This window comes from Anser anser (genome assembly GCF_964211835.1).
Source record: "Anser anser genome assembly, chromosome: 4".
NCBI lineage: Eukaryota > Metazoa > Chordata > Aves > Anseriformes > Anatidae > Anser > Anser anser.
The window spans coordinates 48,723,781-48,748,197 of NC_139724.1; the positions used below are offsets into that span (position 1 = coordinate 48,723,781).

Genomic DNA, 24,417 nt, shown 5'->3' on the forward strand with positions numbered 1-24,417 from the left:
CATTATTTGGCAGGTTTTGGTGACCCTGAATGAAAAAGCTTCTCTCCCTTACCCCAACAACTAAACTACACACTAGCACAATCTGCGTTCCCAGTAGAGTTCAATCACTAGAAAAAACAAAGACTAATTCAGAATTAAAACCAAAGGAATGGAGCTGTAGATGACTTATGATATAGAAAAGGTGTTTTGGTGAGTAACAAAGAGTAGCACGGGCATTAGTGTTATATTTGCATGGTTGGTAGATCTCCCTCTCTGTAGCTTCAGTCCAAGACTTTCTCCAAGTCAAATATCTTGGGAATTTTGTACCACTCTATATCATACATTTAATACAGAAAACTATATTAGAGGTTAACCTTCCTAAACACTTCCCCTAAAAAATCCCAGTGTTTCTCCCCATTGATCATATAGAGACTAGGCTTATAGGTTAGGTGTCAATAACCTCACCTTTTATTTTTACCTTTTAAAGCACTTGAAAGGAACCCAAAGAGATCCAGAAGCTCATCAGATACTATTTGCCTCAATTCGCCGTGGTATTTTTTCATCTTATACTCACAAAGTGTATACTCACATTTTGAAAACGTGAAGCAAATTAGGAACCTGAAAACTACTTTCCAAAATGATTTATCCTTGTAAAAAAGAAGTAAGTTTCACAAACTATTAATAAATTTTCTGGGTCCCAAGTGGTTAAGCCATTTCTTAAATAAGATATAGACTTGCAAAGTACTAAATATATTACAAAATAAATGTTGTTCTCCCTTAATGCTTCAGACCAATTTCTATCTCATCAACCCTTCAGAATTTCAAGTTTAAAATTATGTTTTAAATGAAGTTAAAGTTTAAATATTATATGCTGGGTAGTACTGGGAGGATTCAGTAAGGTATGAAATGGTGATGGGTTTGTCAAGCTGAGTGTTAAAATCTACAAAGTTCAAACATTACATAAAAGACTCACTGAAGGTTTTGCTTTGTGGGTGTGATTTTACTTTCTCAATCTTCCCCAGGAGGCAGCAGTCAAGCACAATGTTTTTTCAAGTTTTAAGGGCAGTAATCAGAATGTGCAAAATGAGTATCTGAGATGGAATACAAATAATTTTCAAGACAATGAAGGAGGATATAAATGTATTTCAAATTGAAACTGGTGTGGATAACCACTGCAAATGGCAAAAAATCACCTGGTTTACCATGCCAAGTGGAGGCAGAAGTCACTCTTGAAAGGGCCCTCAATATTGGGTGCATTTGAGTATTAGTATTAATGTAAATGCTTTACCTTCTCCATATGTAGAGGTGCTGTCCCTTGATGCACAGTGCTGCTGTAACTATAAGCAGTTCTTCCAGGCTGACATCGATCTTGTTCAGTTCTGAATCTGTGTGGACTTTCTTTACTTTCTTCACTCACAAAGCCACTCCAATCGAGATGCTGACAGGAAACCTTCTGTAACGGAGAAATGCAGATATTAAAAAAATGTAATTTAAAGTAATTGCCTTGGCTACATAAAAACAATTTTTAAACTTTCTTTTGCATAATTTACTGTTATTAAAAATGAATTTTAGACAATCTGAAAACATAGCACAGAAAAAGTATTTCATGAATGTAGAGACATTTCTTTTCCTTCTTTCTCCCTTTGACCTTATCATCTGTAATTTCATAATTGCTGAACAACGTCAATTTTATTATTTCTTTAAAAGAATTAACTACAGTCTAATTTTAGTTAATCTCATCTCCCATTTCAGATACGTCTTTTTTATTATGAAACAATACTATACACCAAGGAGGTTCAGTGAGCCAATCCTTGTGGAACATGTGTTGAAGGAATACAACAATTATGGGTTCACAATTCCCAGAACAACGTGAATAAAAATACTGCAGCACGTACAGAAGCTGCAACAGCTGCATCCTGTCAAAACTGTGAGCATCAAAGACATCCAATGAAATCTCTGATTCTATAACTAGTGAGAATGGCATGATTTGGGTTTTGCTTTACTTTCTTACCTCATTGGGATAACCATCTAATCTGGAGATGTGTAACTTCTGTGCTCCTCCTACGTTCCTCCTACTCTCACAAATATTAAAACTAGATGCATTCATTCTTGAGATGAAGAGATAAAAATGGGGGTGTGGCTTTAGCTAAGAGCATTCAGATTTTTTAAGAGGTTGTTGCACTTTCGCACTTACAGGAATTCAAGCAAAGCAGCTGTATTCACAAAAAAAAAAGAGAAAAATTGCTACTGAAACTGGCTATTGGGAGACAATGGGAAAAGTCAGCTTTGAGGCAGCTGGATTAGTCCTGAGTTGGGGTTAAACATTCAAAAAATGTTCACAAAAATGGAGGAAAAAATAAATTTACCCCCCTGCCAAAAAGGAAAGCATTTTAGCAACTCAGACGTATCATTTCAGTGCATTACCAACAAAAGTTTTCAAAGCTGAAAGTAATATTCATCATTTAATCTGTGCACTTCAAGAATGAGACACTTTCCTTCACCCATTTTTCCCTCCAGCCCTCAACAGATCATTTCACACATTCTGATTGCCGTTTGGGAAATTCTAGACTGAAAAAATACCTAAGAAGTAAGAGCTGAGTGCGGATAGAGCATGTTTTGGGTTGTGGGATGGCATGTCACACAGCACATGTGGCTTGAATTAGATGCCACGTGCATGAATCAGGAAGGAGAGGGTGCATATTTAAAATCAGAGCAGAAGGGCAGAGGCAAAAGTTGGGCTGATTGGTCTGAAAGTATGCATATTATGTGCCTGTGTGTGTGTTGTCAGGGTTACCAAGACACAAACCAATAATATCTTTTTTTTTCTCCAGTTCCTGTATCAGCGTAATTGCAACTCAGTATCCCCGCTTCCTGATTGCAATGGTAATACTTTTTCCAGTAGTTATAAACGAAACTGAAAGCAGAATCCATGCCAATACTTACACCACAGCGTAGGGTTAAACACGTGAGTTGTCTCACAGAACTTTTTAAAGAATCCTTCCCCCCACAAGACAGTCCCCGAAAGCATTCACTGAATTCAAACCTCACGTTTATCTACTATTCAAATTTAGCATTTGGTGCAGTGACCAATAACTAGAAGGGAATTGCATAAATACTCAAGTAGAAGTCACAGATGAAAAAAGTAACAAAGGATTGGTGTTTTTCTCAAGATTTTCTGCAGCCTTATGCTAACAACAAAAAGAAATATCTAAAGTTAATCAATCTCAGGCTCACAAAAGGAAATGTATTTGTTAGGTGTTACTTGCCTGATTAGACCCCATTACTGACTTTCTATCGTTACGCAATCCACTACCTCAAAGCTCTGTGAATGGCAAATACAGCTTTGGGTTATGTGCTCACATTGATAGTAGGACACAAAAAGAAATTATCTTAATTATTTAGTCTTTCATCATAAACATGTTTTTCTCAGGGGTTTTAGAATATAAAGTGCTGTTATGCAACTGGAGGAAGTTTCATGCCTTCCCCAAATGTTCTCTTGTTTAAACCATCACAATTCGTACCTGACTTCCACAAGCAGCTTTCGCCCATGACAAAAAAACATGTTACAAGCATGACGAATCTAACACCAACCTTCTCCGAAGGCCACAAGTGCTTTTACTGCTGCTGCACTCACAAAAAGTTCAAACTAGTAGGGGCGGTGGGGAGAGCAGGTATAAACTCTGTTATAAAACCGGTGGAAAATGACTCGTTGTACACTGCAAGATTAGAAGGAGCAACTCTTTGATCAGAACAGAGGTCACCACCATAAAATAAACTGAACAAATAGCCTCAGATAGGCCATACTGTTTCTGCCTGGAATGGCGGTGCTTTGTAATTACTCAACCTGATCTAGGACTCGATAATGCAACTGAGACTGATAGAATTATATGGTTGCTTTTATTAGCAAGAAACCTAGATTTGATGGCTGAAAAGACCCTTTCCAAGCCTACCAACTTAATGGATACGTGAATTAATATGTAAATGTTGAAGCTCATTATGAAAAAGCAGGTTTGGAACAAAGTTGAACAGAGCATTACTGCAACACCAATCCCTCATTGTTATTTTCTGACCTTATGCTGCACTGAAGAGACACAGGGAGGCAACTCATTGCTAACAGCTCAGAGGGTAAAATCCAGCCCTGCAACTGCCCTTCCTGAATCCAAATGGGTGAATTTGGTGCATTTGGACAATCTCTCCTCTGCCAAGCTGCTGAGGCAGTCAAAGAGATTTAAGATGTGTTTTGTCTTAAATTTTCTGTTAAAGAAGTCAGTCACTCCTTGGATCAAACTATAGAGACCAGGTCACTTTTCCAGGCTTCTCACTTAAAAAAAAAAGTGATGCCTTTTTCACATGTAAACCATTAACCTCAGGTGGAAGGGCTGAATTTACCTGTATTCTCTTCATTTTTTTTTGTTTGTTTGTTTTGATAACAACAAAACTTAATGCTTGACTTGTGCTTGTATTTCACTATGCAGCAGTAAAAATCCATGCGTTTGACACAAGAAGACAAAACCATTATTCTGATAGATCTGTATCTTGCGCTGTTTTGGTTTTGTGATTTTTGTGTAGTCATACCAGGAAGTAGTAGTGAGGTGGCTAGAACATCCAGTTTATTCCTCCAGGATCGCATCAAACTGCCATCTGCAGAGGTATGTATAAAGGTACTTTCATTTTAGGTCTTCTACCTGAGGATGAGGTTAAGAGCTACGGTCAGAGCCAGGTGACTCGCAAATTATGCTGTAACTTAATAGTGGGGCTGTTACCACTGCTGCAGTCCTTTTCTTAAGAGAATAGGTTTTGGTGGGCTGTGACCTAGAGGGAAACTCTGCGGACTTGCTTTCATGATAAAAATTAGTTCTTTGAGAAGTTTTTTTAAAAGCAAATGTTCATTTTAGAGGTGCTGCAGACACAGACGTTTCTTTTTAATATTATCCAAATAAGACGACAATTAAGAAATCAAGTGTAACTTCTTTGCATTCCTGTAAAATGTGAGTGGAATAGACCCTAATAGCTTGAAACATTACATCCAAAACATCACTAGCATACCTGTGCATCACGGCCGTTATCAATCTGTACACTCAGGTGTTTCTGAGGTGAAAAAAAAATATTTTCCTTGGTGATTTCCATCATCTTGAATAAAAAAGTTCCCATTCTTTTAGTGAGCTTGCATCAGTGGCCTGTATTTCAGTGCCAGAAGACTTTTGTTAACAAAAGAATGAACCTGCACTGCGCTCAGTGGAAGTGATATTTTTCCACAGAAAACCAAACCAAACCAAACAAAAACATTTGAGTATGGATGTCCCAAGTCCAAGTCCGGGGCGGGGGGGCCTTAGGGAGGAAACAGGATACCGTGACAAGAGTTAAAAGGACAGGATTGCAGTGTGTGGTGACAAAATTAAAGGACAGAACTGAAGTATGCAGTGCTATTTGTTGGCAACGACGCCCTACCAACGTTTTTTACCACAGAACTGAGGGGATAGCCTCAGAAAAAATCAGCTAACAGACACTATTTTACAGATCACGGGTCGTAGTTTGACGTAGTTTTGACTTAGAGTTAAAAAAGACGTGTAGTTTGACACAGTGTTGCGTGTCTGGGGGGACAGGGACGGGGACAGGAACGAGCAAAAGACCGGTGGTTAGGGCTCGCGCCCGCTCTGACAGACCTCGGGAGGGGCGGAGCTAGGGGGGGCTGAGGAGGAACGGCCGCAACGGCGCCGCCGCGGCGGGTGATGACGTGCCGCGCTCTTCCGGCGCCGGGGCGGTGACCGAGGCACGCACGGGAGGGGGGCCCCGCCGGGAGGGAGCTGAGGAGGAGGAAGAGGAGGAAGAGGAAGGCGCTGAGGGGCGGGCGGGGGGGAGGGAGGAGCGGGAGCGAGGAACGGGAGCGCGCGCGCGGCGGCGGCCGTTGCAGCGCGCGCGGCGGCCGTTGCCGCTCCGCCGGCGCTCCCGCGGCGGGGCACAAGTATCGCGAGAGGTGCCGCGGCGCCGGCGCTAGAGGTGACCGAGGAGCGGCGGCGGCGGCCCCGGGTGCTGCCCCCCCCCCGCCCCGCTTCTTCCTCCTCCTCTTCTTCCTCGTCCCTCAGCGGGGCGGAGCGGCCATGGAGAAGGCGGCGGAGGGAGGCGACGGCGAGGCCGGGAGCGCCACGGCGGGGCCGGGGCCACCGGAGGGGGGTAGCGGAGGAAACGGAGCCGGTTCGTCGTGCCCAGCCGGGGCGGTGGGGCCGCGGGGGCTGGTGCGGGTGTGCGACCTGCTGCTGAAGAAGAAGGGGAAGGCGAAGCGCAGCGGGAGGCCCGGCCGGGCGGCCAGCAGCAGCGAGAGCGGCGGCGGGGGCAGCGAGAGCAGCAACAACGGTAGCGAGGAGGAGGAGGACGAGGAGGAGGAGGAGGAGGAGGAGGAAGAAGAGGAGGTCTCCGAGGTACGGCCCCAAAGGGCTAGGTGTGGGGGTTGCCTCGCTGCCTGGGTTTCATAATTTCATAATTCCTCCTCTCGGGGAGGAAGGGGGCAGCACCGGGCCGCCTCGTGGCGGGGCGGGGCGGCCGGCACCGGGGCACGGCGGGGAGCTGGGGCCGCCCCTCGCTTCCCGACCCTCTTCCCTGGAGTGCCCCGGGGCTCACGAGGTGGCCCCGGGGCTCAGGAGGCGGCCCCCGCCCTCGTGTGGCTCCGTGGGCACGTGTGAAGGGGTGGCTTGTGTCTACACGTGCCAAGGGGCAATCCGGATCGCAGCCCGGAGCGGGGGATAAGCCTGAGTTGGGTGTGTGGCTAGGAAGCAGTCCCCGCTCCGTATCAGGTAAACAGCTCATTTTCAATAAAAGCAGGTGGATTTGCAGCTAGAGTAAAGGCTTCCCGAGATCGCTGGGCATTCTGCTCATGTCCAAACAACTCTCTGAAGCTGTCAGCAGCCATCATTTATATACCACAGAATCAAAGAATGGTTTGGGTCAGAAGGAACAAATACAGTGCTGAAAGAAGCACGAGAAAGGATGGTCAACTTGGTGTCATTTCATGTTGTTTTTTTTCAGGTTGGTATCACTGGAAAAGGCAAATCAAGATTTGAAGCACCTTTCCTATTTGCATAAATAGCCATGCTGAGTTGGTTTGCTGAGTAGCTTTAATTCCGTAACGTTTCACAGAACAGTCACTTCTGCTTTGACTGAACAGCATCCTCAGAGCAGTCCACTCCAAGTTTTTAAGCTTTTTTTTGAACTTTATTTCCAAGTACTTTTGATGTTTAGTGGCATGTTCTACTTTTGGGTTAGAAATGAAAAATGAGCAAGGAGGAAGAATCTCATACAGTTCAGGAAGGGCTTGGCTGTTACTATGGTCGGTTTTTCCAGGGTAAAGAAGCACTCTGCATTTTTTTTCCCTACAGAAGTAGATACAAGGAACTTCATATCTAGTTGTTGTGAGATAAATTGCGCACAGAGAGCGCCTGTCTCAATTAACAAGTAAATATGTCTGGCTTCTTGTTTTTTCAGTGTCTATTTTTAGCGAAGTGAGCATCCTGTAGGTACAGGTTTTCAAATTGTAAAACTTAAGAGTTAGGCAGCAATGCTCATGTACTTGATGTGCTTTGCTGTGCCATCTAGCAGTCCTACAGATATTTGAAATACTCTTGAGCAGAGTCCATTGAGTTTTACGTGGCAAATGGGTGAAGGCTATCTAATGCCACAGGCAATGCATCAGTTGGTGGTTCGGTATCAAGATGAGCTGTATGGTGCAGCAGAATTCAACGGAATTTATGTCAAGTCAGACTTACTGGTAAAATCATAGGTAGGTTAATTTTGTGGACGGGAGCCTCTTGTTGAAGGGGCTGTTTATGCAGCTGACTTGCCAGTGGTATTGAGGATGGTGTGATGAGGAAGGTGAAGATAACAAAGGTGTGGGTAGTATTGGACAATGTGATCCTTCTTAGCTTGTATGCTGTACCTTATGTAGCCATAGGTACCTATTTTATATGCTTGAAGATGTACAGAGGTGAGAAAGCAAGTGACCATTAAAATATTACGAGGATGCTAAATAACACTTTATTTTTTTTAACAGAAATTCCATGTCTTGTAGGTATAGGTAGCTGGGGAAGCAGTTTTGGCATCTGGAAGCTTCCCTGATGTTTTCGTCTTAGTCATAGTAAGGGAAAGCTTGCCCAGGCTGGGTGGTCTGGGTTTAAATATGAAGCAAGAGCTCGTAAATAACAGACAAGTTAACACTGTGGAGTGTATTAAGTCCAGGATATGTGAGGAAATGTATCTGCTTAATTTATCTTAATTCTTTGTCGTTCAGGTTGCTTAAAAAAGCTCTTCTGTCTTCTTTCTCCAGACTTCAGGATGGAGTGATGCGGTACAGTAGCATATGCACAGCTGAAATCACAGTTTTTAAGAGTGAGAACATGAGGATGGCCTGGATAAGGGAGTAGGGGGTCCAACTTCAAAGTAGTTCCCAACAGCTCCTGGGGAGGAAATGTCTTTTGAGTGTTGTCAGTGAATGAGGGTTTTTCTCATCTGAAAGCAACCTGAAGTTTAATTTTGGCTTTTAAAAGCTTAAAAAAAAAGTTAGAGCTCTACTGTGGGATTTCTTGGTAGCAATTTTTTGTTTTAGTTACTTGTTTCAGTTCAGACTTAACTTGATGCGTGCAGCCTGTGTGGCTTTCAGCAGTTGGATTGCGGTCTTCTGACCACTGGCAGTCTGAAGGCACATGAAATGAAAAACAAATCTAAGTGTATGGTTTTGCTGGAAATGGAAACTATTGTGGAAACACTGCATTAGATGGTGTTCCTTCCCAGCCATTCTGTTCATTATCTGGGTGAACTTAGGGCAGTTTGTTAGGCTATTTTTTGCCTTTCCCATGCTTAATACATTAAGGCCTCTCTAATCTCCAAACTGAAGTACTTCTAGATTTGACTGTTAATGAAACAGGTTCTAAAAATTGGGAGTGCAGTAGCAGCAAGTCAAAGGAGTTATAATTGGAAACCTGGCAGACGCTAAATCACGAAAACCCCAAGAGTGGAAAGACATTGTTTTGGCTTAGTTGTTGCTGAGCTGATGGAATGGAATAAAAAGTTGTAGTCAGATGTTTTCATCTCATTCTGTTTCTAAACTCAGTTAGATCCCAGTGCGGAAGCATAGGTGCTGGACGGAGCTCTGGGAGAAGTTAAATTGAGATGTCATACCAGCAACTTAATGAACTCCTATTACTATGTTTGTGACAAACTTCAAGCTTGCTTTCTGAAATTGCAGCAAACTGCTGTTTGCCCCCCTACCCCCAAAAAAAGCCAAGATATCAGGTAACGCAGTCTGACATTGTCTATAAGTGGCAAATTGGCTTTTCGTTATCCAAAAGTTAGTAAGAAAGTGAACCTTTTTCAGTGTGCAGGAAGAATAATCTTAAGGTGAGAGGGAAATGACAGTAGAAGTGACACACCAGGGGATGTCTGCTTGCATGTTTCTTGGCAGAGTTCTGGCCTTGCTTCATGATGACCACATGCACCAAGCATAGTGGTTTTGTTATCAAAGAGGTAATCTCAAGCTGTTTAAGGAGCTGCATGGTTAAATAGGACTGCCTGATCACATGAAACCTCACAGAGGTTCTGTGCATTCAGGCAAAAATCACATAGGTGTAGCGACATGTGGAAAACTTAATAGGTGGACACATTAAACATTTAAGGGTGAGGTCAAGGTGCTTCTCTGTGTTCAGAGCTGTGTGAGGAGTGTCACTGAAGAAGAATTCTTAGGCCAGTCATTGCATCCTGACTGGGAAGATGCTTCTGCTTTTTACTGGGTCTCTGTGCAGCGTTCCCTCCACCCTTGCTTAGCATGGTGTGTTGCTGATAAGTACATCTGTGAAACACAAAGAAAACTGCTCATCACATTCCGTGTGCTCTGGGGCAAGTCCAAGGTTTCTCTTCTCAGTGTCTTAAAAGAATGATATTAAGGACACAAGTCAAAAAAAGGGAAAACCAACATTGTGAAGCTTTGGAACATCAGAATTAGTTAAGAGCTTCCTTATTTGTTATCTTTTTTGATTAAAAAAATGGTTTAGCAGTTCATCTGGACAGGTTCAGATAAAATACGTAAGTGTACAGAAGTCTTGCAAGTGTTCTTATATGCACCAGTTTAGCTAAACATTTGTCTTCAATAAATAGTAAAATGCTGCAAGAAATAAGCAAGGTGTCATATCTACTTGAGAGTCTGATGTCCAGAATGCATTAGGACTTCCCTTATTAAACACAGAAAGGTTTAACTCTATAATATGAAGCTTGCTTACAAGCTGATTTTTTTTTTTTAAGTCTTTGAACTTGCAGGATGTTTGCAGCTGGCTCCGAAGTTTATAATTCCTTTTCTTAGTATCATATCCATTTCACAAGTGTGTGAGTTCAGTTTTTTCCTTGACCAAGTGCTTCTTGATAAGCAGCTGTATATCAGTTTTAGGTTTGTGTGTGGTTCTCTCCTAATCTCCCCACCCCCAAAAGGGCCTAGTTTGATACTGGATTCTTGGATGGCTTCTGCAAATCTGCTTCGTTAAACACAATCCTCAATAACGTTAGGTATACCTGAAAGCACTGCCATATGCAAAGGATATTTTGGAGAGTTGTTAGCTGTTTATTAAACATTCTTGGTTTTACTTTGGCCTGGCAGCTTCTGTAAATAAAAGTTCATTTTTTTAGCTGCAATAGAATTAGTAGTTGAACTGAGCTAGTAAGATGAAGTAAGTAAAAACAACAGAACGCCCCCAGTCCTCTAAAATTTCTTCGTCCAGAGGACATTTGTCTTAACAGCTTATTTTAGCTTCGGATAGAAGGTGTTAATCTGAAAATTTGAGCTTACTGATCTGACTTTGAGTGTCAGAAGCACACAGGTGTAATGTATTTAAGTGTCAAAGTAAGCTGTTGATTTCAAACATAAAATTTATTTTCTAATTCTTTTTTTTATCCTGACTGTCTTAATTAGACTCGTGGAATAAGAGGCCTTTGGCTTCTGCAGGGCTGCTGGAGAGCCAGTATGTCTTGCTTCACTGCTGTTACTCTGAAGATGAGTAGAATTAGAGATGGCCTGGAAGTATGTAAAGGGTTTTTTTCAAAAATACTGAAATATCAGGGCTGGTAGAGCTGTGGGTGGTTTTCACAGTGGTGAAATCTGCTGTAACTGACCAGGAAGAAAGAGTTAACATTTGGAAAATGGGAATCATGTTTTGTCTGGCTTTGCCATTCCCACTAACCACTGTTCAGTTGTTACTGGCCTCACTCTGTAGGTGATGTCTGGCACATGCTCCCTTATCGAAGGAGGTAAGTTACTAGATTTCATATGCCAGTCCGGGGAATGAGCTAGGGGCTAGGGGAATGAATTTAGGGGCTAGGGCGGTGCATTGATGTGCCTGGAAAGATCCTAGGTATCCTGAGCTAATTAATGATGTCTGGCTAGGCCTAGTGCATATTAAAAAATAATTCTTCAAGGTGTGAGTGTGTGTACTCTACCGAATTGAAGTTGTTAGTGAATATCTGGGTCTAAAAAAAAAAGAGCACCCTGCATAAAATGACTATAGAAAGTGGAGTCAGATATTGGTGGGACCGCATGAATTTGTTTACTTCCTTAGGTATTTCTGCAGGAAATGTACTTCTAAACAACTCCAGTCTGCAGGCTGAAACCAAATACCTTTATTTTAAGTTAGCAATTTAGTTCTTCATAGAATAGTTTCTCTGGAAGAGATGCAGCTGAGATACGAGCACATTTTGTTTGTCAACTCTGAAGTCAAACTGGATTAGTCTTCCTCTCTGTTTTGGAAACCTATTTGTTCTTATTTAGGATGTATTTTTTGGAAGTTTTATTTAGGTATTTAAAAACTAATGCTGCAGATCCAGGATAAGTATGTAGGTGGATTTTTTTGTTTGTTTTTCCCCAAGGTTAAAGAAACAAGCCCTCACAACTTGGAAGCTGTGGATGCCCCATCCCTGGAAGTGTCCAAGGCCAGGCTGGATGGGGCTATGGGCAGCCTCGTTTGGTGGGAGGTGTCTGCCCATGGCAGGGGGTTGGACTTAGATGGTCTAAGGTCCCCTCCAGCCCAAGCCATTTTGTGATTTGATGAACTCTGAGTAAAATAGAAAAAAAATACACAATTTACCTATTTGCATTTTAAGCCATTTGAGGCGAGATCTGTGGCTGCCTTGGTAGGCAGCTTTCATTTTTATAAAGTGATGATGTGCCTCTGTTTTCTGGATGCTATGGTTGGTATTTTAGACTGACTCAACTGACACAGCATCTTGAAGGTGTGTTGTATCCATAGAGCTTCTGCAGCTATTTTTTTGTCAATACTGTCATTCTCAAAATAACTTTTGATGCTTTGAAAAGAATGTTTGAGTAGGGAAAGGCTTAAAGCTCGTAAAAGGCTCATTTAAGGTCACTTGAGTAATATATATGGGAAGAAAAAAAAAGGAATGTGAATGGCCTCAGCAATGAATGTAAACGTCTTGGTGTTGGTGTGTGACGTCTGCTGACCTCTGTACAGTCATTGTGCAATGATCACCGGGTTACCTGAAGGAAAAAAAAGTATATAATTGAGCAATAAAGGCAGCATTTCCATTCATTTTTCACTAAGCAGTCAGTGCTTTGTGCTAATGGGCACGCAGAGAGTTTCTCAGTATTCTAAATGTACTTCAGTCACGTTTTTTCCACCCTGTATGCAATCCTACACTTATTGTTGTCTGAAGAGCTAAAGCCATGGAGAGGTGTTTGTTAACTCTTCTGTCACCTTATTTTCATATGAGGTAATAGCTCTATACCAGACTAAAAGTCAGGCATAAGACCGAACATGCTCTAAATATATTTGCACTATTTTCTTTAAGGTTGAGCGTTGTAAGCATGCTGATTGTGTATGCATTACCCAAAGCTATTTGTGACAAATAGAATTTACTGTTTTATGTGCAGCTGCTTTTCCTCTGCTGTGTTTTAGCAGGAAGTTCAAGTCTTAGAAGTGTGGTGGTATATTCTAGGATATAAGCTGAAAGTAACCCGGAGGGTTTTTTGCCTGCTCCACCCCAATATTTTAGCTTGAATTAGGATTTTATGGTGTTATGTGTTATCCATCAACAGTGGATAGTGTGTCCAGATACACAGCTGTTAAGATGCTAAAAAGTAGAACTAGAAAGACAGTTGGAGTATTATGTAGTGTGATGAAATGATGTCACTGTTTAGGGTATTAGAGTATCAGTTAGGGGTTTTGGCCTCTGTTCTCCTCAAGTTCAAGAAGTTAAGTATCCATATGTTAACTTTGTATCCTGATTCTTTTTACCCCCCCCCCTCCCCCCTCCTCCCCCTGTTAAAATTGAAGGCATCTCTCTCACAGTAACAAGACTTTTTCTTTCTGTTGCCAAGGAAGCTACCTTGTATTTGGGCTCAGGTTTTCCCTAATCAGAAAGGAGTGATGGTTCCTAAGCCTTTGCCAGGGTTGGTTTATGGAATAAATACAGCTTCAGCAGAAGGGGAACATCTGAAACCTTTCTCTAGGGCAGGGACTGATTCAGAGATAAGAGGAAGAAGGTCACTTCTCTCCTCCTGGTTTTTCCCACACACGAGAATAGAACTAAACATTAATGAGAAGCTGGAGGTCCCTCGTACATCTGTGTCTGTAAGGTATTTGGTGACTCAGATGTTTTCCTGTACCTGAGCTTTACCATGTAAAAACTTGAGGTATTTTTCCCCTTTTGTTCAGTCTTGTCCTGAAGTGTTGTGCCAGCGGAATTTTCCTCCTTAGCTGTTGTGCAGCTGGGAATTGTTCTCCTCCACAGAACGGTGAACAATGCTTTAATCAAGTTGAAAATTTCAACTCACAATGTGACTTAGCTTCTTCCTGGAGTGCTCAGCCACTGTGTCAGTGTGGGTGCTGATCCCACTGCAGTGCAGGCAGGGGAATCGGGCTTGTGGGAAGGTTGCAGTGACGCCAGGGCTTGGGGTGTAGGGGGGAAAGGCAGTCCTTGCTCCTCCAAGCTGCTTGGGAAGTCATCTCCTTTACGAAAAAAACTCAGCAGCAGAAAAAGTGTGCTTACAGCTGATGGGGTTTTGATCCAGTTTGTCAGGCAGCCGCACACGGGCTTGCGCTGACACAGCGGAGAGTCGGGAGCTTGGACAGTGCAAGGGGTGAGGACTGCCTCTTTTGGTGCAACTCCTCATTGAAATGACTGTCAAAGAACACTTGCATTGTCTTTGAGGGCTTGTGCTGTTGAGAATGCTACAGATCTGTGAGTTGTGGTATTAAAGGGCAAAGTAATCCTCTTCACAGTTCCTTTGGATCTTGCATTTGTAAGTGGCTGGCAGAGTCCTGGAAAGATAAATAGTGTAGAGGGTTTTTTTTCCTTTCAGTATTAAAGCTTGAAAGCTTCTTGAGATAAAATCAGTGCTGACACTTTTTTGTCTCTGGCATTTCGTAAGGTTTTTTAAAGCAGTGTGTTAGGGATAGGGCGAAAGAATGGAAGCGGTGTTGCACTAAAAAGTTGCCGCACTTGTGAAGTATAACCCTCGCTGCTCTCTTGTCATCTGGTGGAATCCAGCAAAGGAGTCATTTTGTACTTGGACCAGTACAATACGGTCACAAAGCGTGACTGTGAGGAGGGTGGCAATTGTAGTACAAATCACCAAGCTAGTTTTAAGGAAAAGAGCACTTGCTTTCAACTTAACAGGCTGCTAGATAGATGAGCATATGCCTTCTGTCCATCTCTTTCACTAACAGAAGTGAAAGTTGGCATAACAGCATGCTGGTATTTTTGTGAAGCATCAGCTTGATCAAGGATCTCCTCACTCATAAATATAGTAGCAAAGTTTAGCACGTAAACTTCCAAAAGGGCTATTCTGAACTCTGTGTGTGTGGGAAATGGTTGTGCTTGTCAACAACTTGTGTGTAAAAACCACTCTAAATTTACTTAGGTCTTTGAGATGGGTTTCTAAAAGCGTTAGTATGTCTACCCAAGTTGGGTTCTTCAGTAATCTTTCTGATACAGCATGGCATAATTGGATGAGTTGATTTAACAGCTTACTTCTGCCGTGAACGGGGAATCTTACTCTGAGCTATTACCAACTGTGCATGTACACTGCCCAAGGTTTGTAAGCCCCATTGTAGTAGGTCACTGGCCTGTGGTCTGCCTGAATGGTACTAATGTGGGTACAAAGGGAGAAGGAGAAATAGCTGCAAGAAGTTCTTTGGTTGCTTTTTTTTTTTTCTTTGGAGTTTGGAATTGAGCTGTTGTATCAGATTGCCATGTGTCTTGTTCATGGATGTGGGACTGAGTGGATTTGTCTTCCTCAGCTGCATGTTGATCCAACAGCTCTGCGAAGTGCCATGTGTGGTATACAAGCTAATACAGATGCAGGTGCCCTGCATTGTAGTGTTGTGTGCTGTCCTGTCCCATCCCAGCGTTGCTTTGTTAGGTTAGAGCATGGCTGAAACCTCGGTTAGCTGGTGGATGTCTTGCCTTCGCTAACTCAGTCGATGCTACCGCTTCTGAAGAAGCGGGTCAAGTAGTACTACCTAGTAAGCACTTCCTTCAGTGAATGAGAATTGAAATAAGAATACTCATAGTACTCACAAATAATTGTATTTAAAATCCGTTTTGAAGTATGAAACAGTCACTTTCAGGAAGGGCAGGTGTCTTCAGCGGTGGCTGTTGCTGTAATCCAAAGATGGGTTTTGCAGGGTACGCAGTCTTTGCAAACCATTGGCATACACTGTTAATAGAGATAACTTGAGCAATGTGTGTTGAAACAAGTGTTCTGTATGCTGTCTGGGACATATTTAAATGGTTTTGCCTAACTTTTTGTGATAACAGGAAGTGGGTGTTTTGTTTAACCTCAGAGTAATTTCTTAAGCATTTATTAAAATTTGTCTTAGTAAAATATTTCCTTGAGGCGAATGATTAAATTTGAATGCAAGTGTAGGGGGTGAGGTCCCTCTAATGGAGAGGATGCACTTAGGTTGGGCTGAGAGGGGACTTCAGTGTCAGTGCAGTGAGTGTTGTATAGCAAAGCTGTTTAAGACCTCTGAAGATTTTTCATTTTTCTGTACTCATATAAACCTTTAGAATTAGTTTTCATCTAAAATGAGGCTCTTAATGTCCATGCATCTTGAATTGGAAAAGGCAGATGTTTGAGGCTTAATTATTGTGCATTTCTTCTAGTGATGTGAGATAAAACTGAACCCATGGTTTTCACTTGGAAGACTCAATAAAGAAGAAATGGGCAACAGGAGGTACTGAACTCCAGTGAACAAGCAGTGTTCAGCTACAAATACTTTAACCTGGTGGCCAGTTTGACCGTGCCCATACTAAATACTTGGAGCTCTGCCGTGAGGTTCCCAGTGTTTCTTCATCTTCCAAGCAGCTTCAGATGAAACAAGAAGTCAACAAGTGTATTATAGTCAACACAGAAGTCTCTCATTGTTTTAATTCAGTTTTTGGGCTCCTCCTCCTTCAGCATTTTTTTTTTAAACAGCCTTTTCTCTGTTCAGTTCCAGGCTTTTGGTATTGCTATTGATGAATGCAGTAGCTCATGTAGATAGTTTGTTTAATCTATGAACTTGAAGATGCCAGCGCAGATTAAGAGCTTTCTAAAAGAAAAACTGTGTACAGTATTATGGGTTCTGCTCATTTTCATGATTGTTAGGATAGGCCTAGAAATGTGATATAAACCAGGTTCAAATTGATTTTTTACTGACTTCTCACCTAAATGTAGAATTGCTGAAATATTTCTTTGGCTTACAGCTGGGAAAATGGAGACGGGAAAATCCTGGATTAGAATTTGATAAGGAAATGCTTTGTATCAGTGTTCGCTTAACTGGATTATTATGCACCAAATGACAACTGTGGAGATGTGATTGCTCTAAGAGGTGAAGGGAGGGGAGAAATAACAGAATACTATGGGAAAAGAGTCAGTGCAGATGAGGATCATGACTTGAGAGGATTCTTGAGGTTTGGTTTTGAACTGACCTAATTTTATCTCATCACAGAAGATCAATAGTAGGAATTCGGTGAATCTGTCTGGAGAGAGAAATCTAAATAGTGGGTTTATTTTTTTGTATTGATGTAGGAATAAGCAACCTTAACAAATGCACCAAGAGGTGACTGATACAAACTACTATAAATTAGAAGTCATGTTTTTGTGGAATATATATATATTTTTATTAAATGATGAATGGTATCAGAAGCAGCAGAGGGTGAAGAACATGTTTAGTGTCTTTGTGGCTACTTAACCTAGTTACTGATGTGATGGAGTAATGAAGAGTAAATGCACAGGTGGGGATTTCAACTGTAATGAAGGTAGAGAAATATTAGTGCAACTTGGCAGGGTATTGACCTTATCTGCAATAGTGTTTACACTTGCGGGTATCAGTTTGGGATAGATGGAATTCTGACTTAGTTCTAGAGGGATTTGAAAAACTGTTTTTACTCTAAGGGCAGATTGAAAGAACCTGGCACAGTCCAGTGAAATGGATGTGGGTAGGAGTATCATCACTCCCTTAAAAAAAGGATGAAATGGACAAAACACAAAGCTGGAAGTTAGTATTTGCAGGAGGAGGTGTACATTAGGTAGTGTCTGAGTTATTTGCTTGTTAGTAGGTCTCCCAATTAAGGTAGGCTTCTTGCCTTTTTTCTCCCCCTTCCTGTGCTCAAGATGTTGTTTAAATAACAAATGCACCTTGTGTTTCTGCTGAATAAGGTGTTAGCATCCAAGCGGGACACGGTTGAAACAACCCAACCTTGACACTGAGCTCTCGGCTCTGGAAATGCACACAAATTGTGTTTATATGCTTTGGGGCGGTTGGTGACCAGTACTGCTTGATCAGCTGTAAGTAGATAACAATGTGCTTTTGTGATATAAGAGTGGGAATTGTCTGATCGATTGTTGAAACGCTTACATTTCTGGGTGCCAGAATCTCTCCCGGATCAATTGTGAGAATGCTTGTGTTTCAGGGTGACATAATCTGAGCGACGCGAGCTCAAAATTGGTGGTGGCACATGTGATAGGAGGCAGATGGAAATATTTTTTCCTTTTAAAAGTTGTCCGCCAGCTCCTCAGTGTTCATAGTTTCACAGTGTACTTCATCCTGCATGAACAACTGTTCCTTGAAATGTTTTTACTTTCCGTTTGATCAAATCATATGTTTTTCACTTGGTTTTAGTTACCATTGCTGTATGGGGAACATACCGCAGAGTAAACCAGCCTTGTTTTATAAATGTCCCTGGCTTTGGCTTTCACTGAATGCTGCTATCTCAAGATGCATTTTGGTCTTACGCGCTTGAGTGCAGCTTGAAATAGGACTTGTTCAGTTTTTTAAGCAGTGCTATGATAAATTTGTCTGCTCAAGCTGCACTTGAAACGTTTACTCTTCCACCTTCTGTGTGGGGAACATAAGGACTTCTCTCTGCTTTAAACTTAGAGAATGTAAGGAGCTGTCATGAGACAGCATGATGGACGCGTGTGACTTGGACAGCTTGCTTTCTTTGAAGGTACTGCTTTTTTGGAAGAAAGAAGCTTTTTTAGTAGCAGATTGTAATAGACGAGGATGCTGACTAGCTCATACCCTTCCTAGTAAGGAAAAATGAAGATAATAAGTTTTCAACAGAAGCTGAGATGCTTTAAAAAGATAAAGATGCTTTTTCTAAAAACAGCAAGCTGAAGTAATTGATAGAGCTGGACTTGAAAAAAAGAAATGGCTTTGTGTTCACCTTTGCAGAACTTGAAGATATGTTTCCTGACCTGTGAACTCTGTGATTTTGGGTTTTAAACAGAGATGTAAGAAATAATTGATATGTTTAAGCAGTTCCTATTCTCCCCAGCCCACATATACCTGCTTTTCCTGCAAGATCAGAATGGCAGTCTGCATCAAAGCAGTTGTTTTACTGAGGATATCGTAGCTCTGCAAAGTTTAAAGTGTTGGGAGTCAGCTTTCTAGAATTTGTAATTCCTTACTTCAAATGGGTTGGAAGTACTAAGTGAAGCAGGGGATGTCGTTTGACAAAAGAATATTTCTTTTGAAGGCCTTGCACAGGGCTGTAGGTGATGGATACACTGCTGGACCAGGAGAGAGGAGAAGGTGAGGGAGCAGGGGGAGGTCTGAGTATTTGGATCCCAATTGAAAGCAAACCAGTGTTGAACATGATTTCAGTGGAATGTGCAGCTGGTTAGCTTGTTAGCTGCCTTCTTCATTGCTCTTGCATAGCACTAGTGGTGTTTGTGATGGTGTAAAAACTTGTCAAGCTTTGGGCTGGTATTTTGGTTATGGTTTTGTAAATGAAGTTATGTTGCAGACACAACTCTGTCTTCCAGTTGGGACTGGAAACGGTTTGGCTCTTGAGATCAGCTTGTTTCTCCTCAAAATCTTGCACTTCTTCAGTAGAAAATGGAGAAGGTGCTGCTATTCCTTTTGTGTAGATCAAGCAACTTTTGTTCTGCTCTGCTGTCTTTCCATTTGAAAATGTTTTCAGTGTTGTCATATGTAATGTGTCTTAATTTTAACACTAGGTTTTGCGTTCTATGTTTTTTGGGGTGATATAAGGTATTTGTTCTTTCTTTTCCTATGCTTGGAAGATTGAGGAACTGGTCTTCTGAGACATAGCTGTTATGTGGGAGGTTTGTGGGTTTTTTAGCTCTGCTTTTTAAAGGAATACTTCAGGCTGGAAGGGCTAGCTTTGTACTTGTCTAACATTTCTGTATAATCAGCGCAGTGCAGGACCAGTTGCAGGGGATTGCCAAGGCTCTCAGAAATGACTGGAAAGTAGTGCTTGAAGGGAACCGTGGAATTTTGTCTGGTGATTCTTCACATGGACAACACTTTCCTACGGAAAGTAGGCTGGGATAGGTAGATGTCTGTATGATTCATATCCCTCAAGGCAACTTAGAGTTGTATTAATCTTCTTGGCTATCTAGCTGCTGTTACAAGTACGCATGCCCAGCAAAATTTAATAGGACGGCATGAAGGCAGTGCTGTCTGCAGAATCCCCGTGCTGTTAGTAAATTTCCATGTATTGAAGTTCACAGAAATTGTTTCTAAATGTATTGTCCTCAGAGTTAACCTCCTAAAAGGTTTTTATTAATTTTTTGTTGTTGTTCTGGAGAACTGGTTGAATAGCAGACTCAATAGTAATAAACTGCATTTGTCACTTTGCTCTTCTGGTGTGGTACCTCAGCTGGTCAAATTTTCTCTCCGAACAGGCAAAAGGCAAGCAAGGGTTCAGTGAGGTATTTGATGTCACAGAAAAATTCTCATGCCCTTTATAATTATGTAAGAACAAATTCTGAAAACAGGCTCAGGGCTGTGTTGAAGACAAACAGCCCATCGAGGAGGTGCTCCTTGAGTAAGTTCTAGTGAAAAGATAACAAATCTGAGGCATTCCCTAGAGTGGTAAAATAGGATGGAACATGTGAGCAGGTGCTCTCGTGAAGTGAGGGTTTTTCTGCTAGGTGAGTAGGGTGTATTTCCCATTCATTTATTGCTGCAAGTGCGGAAACTGTAACAGGAGAATAGGGCTGTGCCTAAAACTTGGACTGGTCAACTGTAACTTGCCTAGGAGGTTTTACAAGTGAGGCAGACTGGACAGCTGTCAGAAACTTGTTAAAAATATTTTTGCTGTGAGAGGATATTTGTTAGCAATTAAGTTCTTATTTTTAAGAAAATATTTAGTTTTTACGAAGTTATTTGTTAGCATTTCCAGTCTGAATGTAAAGTTAGTTTGGCCAAAAGCCCTATTGTGCTCTGCTAAAATGAGTTGGGGGTGATTTTTATGGGGTCAATGATGTTTATTTTTTTTTAAACTTGAGAATGAAATGTATTGAAAGCTGCCAATAGGGTAGGTGATTTTTGTGACCTGCTATGTGCAGAATGGATATCACAGTTATGTTCTGTTTGGAGGAGGCTTTGTTGCGAAGGGAAGACAAATCACAGGCCAAAAAAAGAAACAAGGGAGCCAGCTGTGCAGTACTGCTTGATCCGAGATGTTGGGTATTTTTGTTTTTAAGGGTTATGAGGGGTGTGCAGTGCTACCACGAGTGGATAGGAGAGGGAGGCCGCAAACAGACCCATGTCTGCTTTTGGGGTCAGAAAGCAGCTGGCCCATGCGTGGCAGGGCAAGAACATGCAGGGCATCTCGCTGAGCTGCCTCCTGCTTGGGCTGGGCGAGGAGGTCGAGGCCTCGTCCGGAGCATTTGGAGGCCGAGCTAACTTTTATTTTTTTCCAGCAGAGACTTCGACGAGCCCTTTGTACTCGCTCCCGCGGGGTTGCGGAGGCCACGGGAGGAAGACGACCCGCCCGCCCGGGGCGAGGCGCAGAAACGCGTGCCCGAAGCCGTGCCAAGGAGCGGGGCTGTCTCGGGATGGCGCCTTTGGGCCTTGGCGGTCAACGCCCGGGTACCCCCGAGGGGCCGCAGCCCTGACAGCGGCCGCCCCCCCTGCGCTCGGGTGGTAGGCGCCCGCCCCGCGCTGGGTGGAAGCGTCCATTTCCTCTTCCCGTGCTGACAGCGGGGGGGGGGTGGGGGGGGAAGCGAGCGTGCTGGTGCCGGGCGGCCGGCAGCCCGTCTGTCCGTCCGTCCCGGGGGCGGCAGGCGGCGGGGAGCGGGGCATGGCCGGGCACTGAGGCTGGGCAGCGGTGGCGGCCGCCGCGATGGAGGCCTACGTGCTGGAGGACATCCTGGAGGTAGGGCGGGAGAGGGCCGCAGAACAAAGGGGCGCGGGGTTGGGGGTGGCGGCCGAGCCCCCCGGGGGCTGCGGGCGGCCACGTTCCCCTCCCAGCCCCTGCTCGGTGCTGCACGGGTCTTGGGCAGTCCTCTGTCCTGGGGCTTTCCCCGCACGCTGCCACCTTGCCTCCGCCTTCTGCCAGCGGCCGGACAGCGGCCTGCAAGGGGCGGGGAGCCCTCTGGTCCCGCGGGGTTGATGTCTGGGGACCTGACGCAGGATGACCGGTTGTCACCATGCATCTCATAGCTGGGGCTGATCCTGCATCGTGTGTGATAGGCCTGCGGGATTCCTGTGTTTCCTGTCTCCTTGAGTAGGTACAGTCTGCTCTTATGTCCCCTGCAGAAGTCGGATCCTGTGTTACAGAAAGAAACATTTCCCTGTCTTGGAGTGAAACTTCAAAATGATCTTTGAGCCTAAGAAGGAGAGACTGTCTTAGGAATCTCCAAGTGACACAGCTCTGTAGTCCACATTGTACTAACAAGTAACTGTTGCAGTTCAAGGAAGGCTTTTCTGTTGTTGTGGTAGTGGTGGTGTTTCTGGTTTTGCAAGCAAGAGCACAATCACGTTGCCAGCTGACTTTTCAAAGTATTTGCATGTAGTCTTAATTATAAGGAGAAGCTGCTACTTTGTTTTAGCAGCTGCCAAACTGCTGCAACAAAACGCTGTTTTCAGTGATGTTTGTTCAGTAGGTTTTTTTCCGGAGTGGCCATGCTGCTCTTTGGCCTAAAATTTTATATCCATAAAAACACGTAGTGTTGGTGTTAACTTCCTTGTGAGCGCCGTGACTTAAGCACAATTACATCCAGAATGCTAACACAACTGCGCAGTGCGTGCTTAAGAAATTGTTAGAGATGTCTGGACAAGGCATTGCTACCGGTATTTCTGTGTGGCTGAGTTTCTGTGGTGAGCTAGGAAGACCAAAAGTGAACTGGGCTCTTTGTCATCAGAAAAACATTTCAGTACTTCATTTGTCTTTATGAATGTGGAAAGCTTTTTCTTTTTTTTTCTTGTGAGCTATAATTGTCATGTGCAGCTCCGTGGTATGCCGAGTTAATAAAATACTTGTCATTGCTTCATTTTTTTTTATTTTTGGAAAAGTGAGTATATTACTTGTCTTAGTATAGGAGTATTGTGGGTTTGTGTGTGTGAACCAAGCAATTAATTCTTGCTTCTCAGATTAGTATGGATTTGGTAGCTTTCAGTAGTTTTGTAGCACATTATTTTCATGGTAATGAGACTAACTGTATCCAGGCAAAACATCCATCGTTAAAAATCAAGTCGTTGTATAGCTTGCGTGATGCCAGGTGAGCATAAAGTGACTGCGCCTCGGTTCATGAAACTCTGGAAGCAGTAGAGACAGTTTCTGATATCTTAGTGCATCATTACATGCAATGCAGCTGTCTGGAGTTCCCATTGGGGATTCAAAAGTCAAACTTGGTCGTCCCAAAACTTGTTTCTATTGAAGCTTTTAGAAGTGTGCTCGTGTCTGTGTTTTATTCTTCTTTTTAGGGCTTTTTGTCTCCTGTGGAGCAGTCAAAGAGTGGCATGAAGGTTGGGAGAGCTGCTGTTGGTTAGGTAGCAGAGTCTAAGCTGGATCTCACTTACTGGACAGTTTGTACTGCTTGGCATTGAGTTAAATTCAGATGAAGCAGTACTTGCATTTTCACAGAATCTTCAGTGATTTTTTCACCTATACATTGCTTAGAGCTTAAAACAGAAGAAAAAAGGCATTTCTGTAGCATGGTAGTTTTGTTGATGAGTTTGCCTGGAGACCGAGGCTCTAATGGTGTTAGAGGTCCTAACCGCAGGGAGAGAGTGGCTGCTTCTGGGGCAAAAATCACTTTGGGGTTGAAAAACATGGATAGTAATCAAGTAATTCTTAGTTCACATGTTCAAGCTTGCCCTCTTGTGAGGGCTACTTCTGTGGGGAAAGGGTGAAATGAGATGAGGTGAAAGCATGTTCTGTGTTGGCTTATTTCATTGCTGAAGTTGCAGGACTCTTGGAAATGTTTTTCCGTAAGACTTCTGCTTTCCTTTCTGAGGATAAAACTAAAATATTTCTCCAGCAAGTTTAATGCAACTGCAGGCAGAAATGGTCATTAGGTCAACAGCCTGAAGGACGTCATTTAGCGTTCTGGCTGCTGCACTCTTACACCGCCTTCAAAGAAGGTTGTATTTACTGCAGACCTTGTGCTGGCTCTCCTGCTCTCAGCTCAAGGTGAATAGGGTCCTGGCTGTGCTACTCGCATTTGGTATTGAAAGTACTGCGAAGGAATGCAGCTGAATCAAATTTAAATACCACGGGGTTCAGCTGCAGTTAGTTTTTGTTCCTTTGGTTCTTCTGATATGCGTATCTTGGCAGTACCTCTTTTTTAACGTGACTTAACTGATGACAGAAATTTTGTTGTTGGTATAACATTTCGGTTTTTGGCTCGTGCTACTGGAGAAATTACTGTGCTACAGGAGACCTAAATGCGGCATTCAAATAGAGGCATAAACCAGCAGTTGCTCTTTGGTCGCTTGAGTTAATCAACAAACACTTTTTGTTGTTGGAAGAAAAGGAGGTATGTTGCTTCCTGACAGATGAGGGTGCGGTCTATATTCTGGTGTGCAGAAAAGCACTTACAAAGCTTATGGAAGCAGAGGAGTGACTTGATATTCCCTGTGTTGTTTTGAAACTTGTCAAGAGAAGCAGCCATGTGTTCTGACCTTCAGGTGGTTTGAAAGTTTGTCT

The 24,417-nt window shown here is 42.9% G+C and overlaps 1 protein-coding gene across 8 annotated transcripts in view; it reads left to right on the plus strand.

Moving 5' to 3' along the window:
- The first annotated feature begins 5,730 nt into the window (after nt 1–5,730).
- The window catches only part of ANKRD17 (ankyrin repeat domain 17), an 87,007-nt gene continuing 68,320 nt past the window's right edge, over nt 5,731–24,417 (plus strand). For 3 of the 8 annotated variants that reach the window (XM_083836110.1, XM_083836114.1, XM_083836115.1), the window contains exon 1: nt 5,732–6,395. In XM_083836110.1, coding sequence (XP_083692236.1) covers nt 6,078–6,395 — 318 coding nt within the window. In that variant the 5' untranslated portion in view covers nt 5,732–6,077. Of the gene's footprint in view, nt 6,396–21,477; nt 21,643–24,417 lie in introns of those variants that run through there. The other 5 variants (XM_083836112.1, XM_083836111.1, XM_083836116.1 and 2 more) reach the window with 3 other exon arrangements.